The sequence below is a fragment of the Rattus rattus genome, chromosome 2 (genome assembly GCF_011064425.1).
Source record: "Rattus rattus isolate New Zealand chromosome 2, Rrattus_CSIRO_v1, whole genome shotgun sequence".
In the NCBI taxonomy this organism is placed as follows: domain Eukaryota; kingdom Metazoa; phylum Chordata; class Mammalia; order Rodentia; family Muridae; genus Rattus; species Rattus rattus.
In genome coordinates, this window is record NC_046155.1 from 6810613 (window position 1) to 6820018 (window position 9406).

Here is a 9406-nt window from a genome sequence, read left to right on the forward strand (position 1 = left end):
TGGCGCGGGCGTAAGGCCAGCGGGGCCCGAGCGGGCGCCGAGCCGCGGGGTGGCGCGGCTATAAGAACCGGGCGTTGGCGCCCGGAGTTCGCCTGCTCTCCGGCGGAGCTGCGTGAGGCCAGGCCGGCCCCCGGCCCCCCCCTTCCGGCCGCCCCCGCCTCCTGGCCCACGCCCGCCCGCGCTCGGCCCGCCAGCGCCTCCATCCGGGCTGGCGGCCCCGCGTCGACGCCGTCCGCCACCTCGCTGCTAACTCCCGTGCAGGGCGCCGTCGGCGGGGCCGCGCTCCGTCGGGCCTGCGGATCTCCCTACCGCCTCCTCCTCTATCTACCTCAACACCCCATTCCTGCTTCGCCAGAGGAGGCGGTCCCCACCGCAGGCAGTCCGGCTTGCAGGTCGCCGGCGTTGTCATCCCCCGCGCTCCCCCTCCCAGCCCTCCCCGGCGCGCAGCCCGGCCGCTCCTCTCTTTTCGCTGCAGTCCCGAGCAGCCGCGGCGCCGCCACGCCTGACCCCCCCACAAGAAGCCCGGGCTTACGACGGCTGAGGGCTCCGTCGGCCCTAACCGAGCTGGGTGCCCGTGGCCGGGGTGACGCCTCCATTCCTCCCCCCTCAACACCGTCCTCGATCCTTCGAAGTTGCATCCTTTCCTCTGCTTAGAGTGCGCCCCCCCTCGCGCACTCGCTTACCCGCCACCTTTCCTAGGCTCCCCTCCTGCCCCCTCCCCGTTCCTCCTCGCCTCAGACTCCCTCCCCCTCACGTCCGCCCTCTGCCTTCGCCTACCCAAGTGGATTAATTATACGCTTTCTGTTTCTCTCCGTGCTGTCCTCTCCCGCTGTGAGCCTACCCGCCTCTCGCTGTCCTCTCTCCCTCTCTCCCTCTCTGTGGTCCCCCCCCTTTCACGTTCACTCTGTCTCTCTCACTATCTCTGCCCCCCAACTATCCTTGATACAACAGCTGACCTCATTTCCCGATACCTTTCCCCCCCCGAAAATACAATATCTGGCCCGCCCCAGCCCTAAGATACCCTAAAGAAGCAGAAGAGACGCCCCCCTCCCCACCAAAAAAAGCCATCTCCCCGTTCTGTCCCGTCGCACATTCGGCCTCTGCGACTTGGACAGAGCGGCGCTGGCAGAGGAGTGCCCGGCAGAAGGGCCTTCGCCCGCTGTTCGGTTTGCATACCCGCAGCAGGGAGATGGGCGGCAGCGTCGCCGGCTTCCAGGTAAGGGCTCTCAGGGGCCCTGGGGTAGGGGGTGCGCAGGGCCCGGCCTGGGCACCGCGGGACTGGTGCGGTGGGTGGGGGGCTGGGGGCTCGTTCCCTAAGCAAACTCTGGTTCCCCCCCTTGCGCCATGGAGTGGGGGAAGGGGAGGGGGTATGGGTCTGTTGGGGAGGGGGTGTATAAGTTGAACTCACAGGAGACTTCCTGGTGCTTTGCTGTGTATTGGGGAAGGGGGAAATGAACTGCTTAGAATGTATGATTCGTATTGTGCAGATCCCGTACCCCCTCCCGCAGGGTGCTGGGTGATGAGGAGGGGGGCAGAGTCTCTGAAGCCCACCCTGGTATGTTGACTTTGTGCCAATAGGACAAGAAAGAAAACTGGGTGGGCGGGGCCAGAAGCCCCCCAAAATTGGCAAAAGTCAGGCGAGACCCCACAGTTAACTGTTTCTCCCCACCCACACCCCCCCCAACTCTGTCCCCAACATTCCCAGCCAGGAATGTTGGGGGGGGGCGGTTTCGAGCTCAAAAGGGCAGAAGTGTTACAGTTTTGAGAGTAACTGCCCCTGCCTTTTACTGGGTGGAACTTTCCATAGGATGATGTGGGAAGGACCCCCCTCCCGCCCCCATTGGTCTGTGCAGGAAGGGCTGGGGGTGCACGATGAGGCCCCCCTCCCACTGGTGGTGCTTTGCTAAGGAATGGTCCAAGGCTAGCTCTTGGGGGTGCAGGAGAAAAGGGACTGGCTGGAAGGAGGGAGGGGGCGGGTGCAAAGGGGGCGAGGGGAGTGGTCAGCAAGGAGGGGGGGTGGGGGTAGGGTGGAGCCGGGACTGGGAGGAGCCGACTCAGACATAAAAAGCGGAGGCACTGACCAGTTCGCAAACTGGACATTAGCTTCTCCTGTGAGAACCTTCCAGCCTTTTCCTGTCTTCATCCTCTTCCAGCCCCAGCGGCCTCCTTATCCAACTTCAGGTAACCAGGGCCATGGAGCCAGGACCCTGCTGCCATCCCCCCTCCGGCCTGCCCAGTGGGGTGGTCAGGGCACCGGGTAGCCTGGGGCCTCTGCCCTTGCAGCCGGGCCTGCTACCTCTTCCAAGCCTTCGCCCTCCCTCGGCCTCTGTCCTGTGTTCCCACTAGCCCCAGGCTTCCTCACCTGCCCCGCCTTCTACTTTTCCTTCCCCTTTGCCTCCCCACTCCCCACAAATTCAGCCCTTCCCTGGGCCTTCACCTATCCGCTACCTCCTGGTCAGTCCCCTGCTTGCTTCTCCTGGACACCTGGGCTGGACCAGCCAGTGTGATCTGGCTTTGGGAAGGGACTTCGAAGTCAGCTCCGCCTGCCTGCCTGCCTCCCCGGCACCCCCTCACCCCTAAGGATTAATTGCTGTAGCTATATAGCCTGCTGATCACAAGTGGTTGGTGGCCCAGAGGGCATTGGGTGGGCCGTTCTGGGTCTTGTTGAGGAGGTGGGCAAAGATAACTTTAGTTACCCGAGGGAGCGCGAACAAATTTGTTTCTTGATTATTCCGCACTGGTCTCTCACTTGTTTCTTTGCAGCAAGAAATCCCCTGGGCCTGTGGAGCAGAGGCTGGGACTGGGCCTTGGGGGCTCTACTTACTGCAGGGTCAAGAGTGGCTTACTGTGGGGCATCGTGGCCTCCCACCACTAAAAAAAAGCTGGCTAACCATTGTTCTGTAGAGCCACACAGCCTGTGGAGGGGGTGTGTCCCTCCAAAATGGGGTGTCTAGCCTCCCAGGAACTCAAACTGCTTCCTCTAGTACCCTGGGTAAATTTAGCTTTTATCAGAAAGACGGTCCTATGGGCCATAGAGGTACTCTCTAGGGTCCCTGACCATGGATGGTAAGAGTTGAGATCTGGATAGGACTTTAGGTTCCTTTTGAAGCTCTGAGGTGCCCAGGAAAATCTATACTTGGAGGACTGGGTGACCCTGGAGAGCAAGGCTCACAGGAGCGCTGGCAATCCCATTGCGCTAACCATTGGATTCTTGACCTGGGCCCTGCTCATCACGACCTGGGAGGCGGGGTGGACGGGTGGGGCTGGCTCTGTTGCTTAGGGAAGGGTGGCCAGCTGGGGGGCGGGGAGGTTGGCGACTGGTCCCTTTGGATGCACATGCTCCACGGTGGGTGGGGTGGAGCTGTCTGCCATCTTGGCCAGTACTTGGGAGGCCAGAGTAGGAGTGGCAGTGGTGATGTGCCCTTGTGCTGGCCCCACCCCCATGATGTCATAGCACGGAAACCAGGTCCAGTGTCCAGCACTGGCCCCTGCTGCTGTGGGTGTGGTTAAACTGCAATTGCGCCCATGGATGGGTGGTCCTCGAGGGTTTCATACAGTTCAAAGCCACCACAGGGTGCCTTCGTGGGCTCCATTGAGTTTCTGCACGCCCAGAGCCGGTTTTTTTTTTTTTTTTACCTCAGCAATTCAAACTCTCCTGTTTTTGCAGGTTAAATAAATAATGAGACGGACGCCGTCTTTCAAATTCCAATTACATTTTTAATTAAGAGATGATAGGTGTCTTTGGTGGCGGGGAGAAGCCAGACTCTTGGGGTTAGGGGTGTGGCTTGGGGCCTGTAGCTCAAAACCTGTGTTTCTTTCACCAGGTACCAATGGGGATCCCAGTGGGGAAGTCGATGTTGGTGCTTCTCATCTCTTTGGCCTTCGCCTTGTGCTGCATCGCTGCTTACCGCCCCAGCGAGACTCTGTGCGGAGGGGAGCTTGTTGACACGCTTCAGTTTGTCTGTTCGGACCGCGGCTTCTACTTCAGTAAGTAACTCCCGAGAGACGGGGGAGGCGGGAGCAAGCGGGGTGGGGGGGAGGTGGTAACAGCACAGTGGTCTGGTTAAAGCTACCACCCCACCCCCCCTTGGGCAAGGCGGTAATCTCACACTCACAAGTCTGATAGCTTTAAAAGTTTTTTTCAAAGTTAATAAAAGCAAAACCTAATGTGGTTCCCAGGTCCTAGCCAGGTTGAGAGTGTACACGTAGTCTGGGGCTCCGAGGAGGGAGAGCTGGACCTTGGCCTACACCATGGGGTGCTTACCTGCTTTTCAGTGTTCATGCTTCTCTTGATTTCCCAGTTGGGGGAGGGGCTGGACCTGGGCTCACTGCTCACAGAAGGCAGTGATGGGGGGGGACACACGGGTGGGGCATGCCTGGGAGGGGCAGGGGCACCAGAATGGATGACTGTCCTTGCTGGCCTGAGCCACTCTATCTTCCTCGCCTGGTCCTGGACACGCAGCCTCCTCCTCTTCACTTCTGCCTACCTGCCTGTGAACTGCTCTGAGTGCTCAAACCTCTGGAAACTACTTCTGCTCCTGGGTACTGCAGGACCAGTCCTTGCTCAGGGAGCCACTCCTGCACGGAGGGGCTTCACAGATAGGAGGGCCCCAAGCCCAGCCTCGGACCGTGGGGGAGAGGGGGAAGACGGGAGAAGAGAAGGGAGTGGTTTTTGGGTGCCTCACTCCTCCCCTCCCGTCTTGTTCTCTCCTGCCCTATCTTCCCTTCCTGTCACAGTTCAGCGATGGGGGTTGAGGGTGGGCCCCTCAGGCTCAAGGTGACATCAGGCTGGGGGGCCCCAAGTCCAGGGACCACACCTGTGTCCACCATGCCCCCTCGAGGGGCTCACCCCCCCTCCCAGTTTTTCAAACCACTCCAGTGTGGCCTCTGGTCTTCATGGAGTCTGTGGGACAGAGAGACTGTGCTGTGTTAGCTGCCAGGCAGGAGGCACCAGATGCCAGGGGCTGGTCCTGTAGCACGCACCTTCATTTTTCCTTTCTGGGCATCTTGGCCTGTCTGGCTCACTGCCACCACATCCTTGCAGGGTAACCTAGGGTCCAGCCAGGGCCTAGTAGAAGTTCAGGGGTAGTTCCTTTCTTCTTCAGCCTTCCCAAGGGGGAGGGTTTGGGGAGGCCACCCCAGTGTGTGCTGACCCCAGTGAACACTAACTGAAGCTGTCTGTCCTGTGGAACTTTCAGGCAGGCCTTCAAGCCGTGCCAACCGTCGCAGCCGTGGCATCGTGGAAGAGTGCTGCTTCCGCAGCTGCGACTTGGCCCTCCTGGAGACATACTGTGCCACCCCCGCCAAGTCCGAGAGGGACGTGTCTACCTCTCAGGCCGTACTTCCGGTAGGTAACAGGGTGGGGTCGAAGGAATTGTGGGGTGAGACAAAGAAATCACTTGCTCCTTGATTTGGGGTGCCATGAAGTCCACCCACGTTTTACTGTTGGCCTCTGCACATTAACATAGATGTTTCTGTAGGACTCTAGTCGGGGTGGGGGTATATTGACACCTGGATGGGAGCTCAGGCTAACTCGATACCCCGAAACCTGCTGACTAGCACCTCCTCTCCAGGACGACTTCCCCAGATACCCCGTGGGCAAGTTCTTCAAATTCGACACCTGGAGACAGTCCGCGGGACGCCTGCGCAGAGGCCTGCCTGCCCTCCTGCGTGCCCGCCGGGGTCGCATGCTTGCCAAAGAGCTCGAAGCGTTCAGAGAGGCCAAGCGCCACCGTCCCCTGATCGTGTTACCACCCAAAGACCCCGCCCACGGGGGAGCCTCTTCGGAGATGTCCAGCAACCATCAGTGAACCAAATTATGTGGTAATTCTGCAATGTAGTACCATCAGTCTGTGACCTCCTCTTGAGCAGGGACAATTCCATCATGTCCCACACTAAGGTCTCTCTGCTCCACTTCCCTTCCCGGGTTTCTCCCCACCCACCCCCATGCCCCGCCTCCCCACATCAGGCTGCTCCCCTTGCCCCACACCATCGGGCAAGGGGATCCCAGCAACTCTTCAAAACCAAATTTGATTGGCTCTAAACAACCCAATTGGCACCCTCCAAATTATATATGAACATTAAAAAAAAAAAACTTTAAAGCATATAGTCCCTTTACAACAAATTGGCTTAAGAAACTCCATAACTGATAATCTAAAAATTAAATAACCAAAGAAATTAATTGGCTAAAAACATACTAAAAATTAATTGGCTTAAAAACAATTGGCAAAAATCAAATAATTTGGCCCGCCCCCCCCCTTCATCTTCTTCCCATTTAGATCTTTAGTCAAATTGGCTCAGACTTGGATCTCAGAACCCAAGAAGAAAGGAAGGGGACCCAAAATTTTGCAGGTAGCATGTCATTGCTTCAGTGCTCTCTCCTTGTCACTAGGCGCTTTTAGCGTAATCTGGCTGTGAACAACAATAGCCGCCCAAACTCTTTCTTCACTGGTCATTCCATCACAAATGTCACCCATGTCACCCATGTCACCAAGGGGCTGGGTGAAGGAACCCAAGGAGAGGAACAGAACATGAAAACTGAAAATAGAACTTAATTGGCACAAGCCCCCAGTCCCAAAAATCTCACTTTTCATACCTACTCTAAAAAGCACATGATTATACCCATACGTACATGCACACACACATGCACACAGGCATGCATACACACACACACACACACACACACACACACACACACACACACTATTAGATGAGAACATTGAAATGGCTGAGCAACTTCGATTCGAACCACATTGCCCAAACCAAGGCCCATCTTAAATTCTCTGAACAGTTTGCATGGTTTGAGCTCCCCTCTGAATCCATCTAGTTTCTGCTGCCAGTGTAGAGTAAGTTTGGCCAGATAAGGAGATGGCACTGCCAAGTGATACATGCTACCCGAGTAGCCTGACCCCTAGGTGTGCTCCTGGGATGAAAGATCTGGGGGACAACCCCTACCCCAAGCACACCTATGGGCCATCTCTGTCAGTCTCCTGGGGAGCCCCCACTTTTTAGGGGCTCCCCAGGAGACTCACACTGATGTGGGGAGTGTGGGAAGTCTGGCGGTTGGAGGGGTGGGTGGGGGTCAGTGGGGGCTGGGTGGGGAAACTATGGGTAGGAAGTGGTCCCAGAGAGGTTTTAGGTGGAACAATCAGGAGGAGGCACAGGTCAACTTGCAGAATTACTGAAGAATCAGGACCCCAAATTTTATGTCAATTGATCTATTCCCCTCTTTTTATGTCTGGGGCAGGTTTTTTCCTTTTTTTTTTTTTATCCCTCCTTAGCTTTTTATGCGCTCATAATCCATTGTACCCATTCCCTATGTAACGGGAGCAGTGATCAAGTAATGAATGCATCAAGCCATCAATACCAGCGAGAGCCAGTAACACCGGCTAGAGCCATCAACACCGGCTTCCACCATGTCCTGCTCCCAACCATTTATCAACCTTTTTTTTTTTTTTTTAATCTGTCTCTATCGCTTGGCCTGAGTTGGGAGTGGAGTCTCTGTGGGGTGCTGGCCACGCACCCACAGAGAAATAAAAGGAATTGAGAAGGCCGCTACCTGGCCTGACTTCTGGGGACAGTGGCTGGTCCCCAGAAGTTCTGAGGAGTGGAGGGGGCGTGGGGCAGTGTCCCCTCAGGTGTTAGGAAGGTGCTCGGAGGCCACAAAGATGGGGCCCCCAGCTGGCCCTGCCAGTTGGGGGGGAAGGGGATGTAGATGTAAGACTAGAGAGGTTCCATCAGGCGGGAGCAAGTGGCTGCCTTCTGAGCACTTGGGGGAGGTCCTCCCTGTGTCCCTCAGTGTCATCTTGCCCACTCCTCAGCACCCCATCTTACCCTCAGGAGGTCTGGAGCTCTACAGACCTCCTGGGGGCAAGGTGGGGTGAGGCCTGGAGCTGGGGAAGCTAGGAGGCTTTAAAGCCTTCAGAGCCAGGAGAACTGTGTACATGGGGTTGTCTGGGCCCTGGGGCCCGAGGGTCTGGTGAGCCGTAGCAGCCACTCCACGGTGCCTAGGACTGCGGCGGGGAACAGGGCGGCTGGAGGTTTACCTCACCCCCACTTCTGCTTCCAGTGCAGTCCCCCTGCCCAACAGTCCTACTAGTAATCTAGAGGCCTGAGGCTTCTGGGCCCAGGTGACAGGACTGGCACCACCCTGGGGGCGGTGTGTGTCAGCCAGCCATGGCACAGAGGGTCCTCAGCAAGTGCCTAAAGAATGGGCCATTTGGAACATTGGACAGAAACTCAAAGAGTAAATTGTTATAATTGGAGAATGTGAATTGGCCTGGTTCCCAAAATATCTCGAGGCACCCTAAATTACCTGCCCATTTGACTGGACATCCACCCAGTGTTAATATGCCTCGTGGGATGGGTGTTTTCAGGGGCATTTGCTGACTATCCTCTGTGTCCCCAGATTTGCAGTTCTCCCCATCATAGGTCACCCTGATGCAGGCACCTCCCTGGCCTCCCATGCCTAGTGTGGCCCTCCATCTTGTTTTGTCTCTTCCCTACTGTCTTCGGTGGGATCCCCTCTTGGGTCCCCCAATTTGTCATCCTGTGAAGACTTCCCACGCGTCGAATGCCATATGTCACCTGTGCCACTGCCCATGTCATCCAGCAGTGGCCCCGGGTGTTTGCCCCAACTCAGTCCTTTTAACATGCATTTTCTGGCAAAATCCAAAGCTTGGGTTTTGTTTTTAACCTGTTAACGCTTGCAAACCTAATAAAGCATTCAAAATACTATTTATTGAGTTCTTTGCTCTTTCACTTGGGGGAGGGGGCAAAGGAAAGGAAGGGTGGCAGGGAGGGAAGGAGGGAGGGAGGGAAAAAGTAAAGGGTGCCTGATGCCTGGGGGGAACATGGGGAGCAGCAGATGAAAAGAAAAGCCTTTGAAGCATGAGAAGAAGTGGGGTTCAATAAGGCACTCTGAGGAACTCAGAGAGCAGAGGACCACATTTGCCCTCAGAGATGGGGCTAAAGGGATCCCACGATGTTTTCGAATGAGCTGTGTACCATGAATACCTACCCCAGGGAACATTGTCCTTAGCCTTGGGGGTTGGGGAGCAGGATAGGTGAAGAGTCGTGGTTGGTGATGGACATGGGGACTCAGGGTGAAAAACACCTAGGATTACCCTGCGCACACACAGTCGCCCCCATTGTTCCCTCTATCAAAGCTATGCTGGAGCCTGTCCCCAGTAATTACTAGATAGTCCTGTCCAGTGGTAATGGTCTTTGGGATTCCTGACCCTGGGAGTAAAGTGAAGCCAACCCCTAGATGCTTGAAACCTGGCCTGGATATCTTCCTTCTGCACCTTTATAGTCCTTAGTACCCCCACTTTTCCTAGTGCAGATGGGCATGTACCCTTCCCCCATGTGGGAGGAGCCCAGGCTGGGGCAGCTGCTGAGGCCCTGT

The 9406-nt window shown here is 56.6% G+C and overlaps 1 protein-coding gene across 3 annotated transcripts; it reads left to right on the forward strand.

The window, feature by feature from the left end:
- Nucleotides 1–90: 90 nt before the first annotated feature.
- On the forward strand, nucleotides 91–8736 carry Igf2 (insulin like growth factor 2). Of its 3 annotated transcripts, none has more exons than XM_032891368.1 (4): nucleotides 91–1216; nucleotides 3825–3987; nucleotides 5199–5347; nucleotides 5574–8736. In XM_032891368.1, exons 1-4 carry the CDS (start codon nucleotides 1190–1192, stop codon nucleotides 5808–5810), a joined length of 576 nt encoding a protein of 191 aa, XP_032747259.1. In that variant the 5' UTR covers nucleotides 91–1189; the 3' UTR covers nucleotides 5811–8736. The 3 variants fall into 3 exon arrangements, with proteins under 3 accessions (XP_032747259.1, XP_032747261.1, XP_032747260.1); XM_032891370.1 differs by having other exon boundaries at nucleotides 597–1216; nucleotides 5560–8736; XM_032891369.1 differs by lacking the exon at nucleotides 91–1216 and adding an exon at nucleotides 2088–2181.
- Nucleotides 8737–9406: the final 670 nt, after the last annotated feature.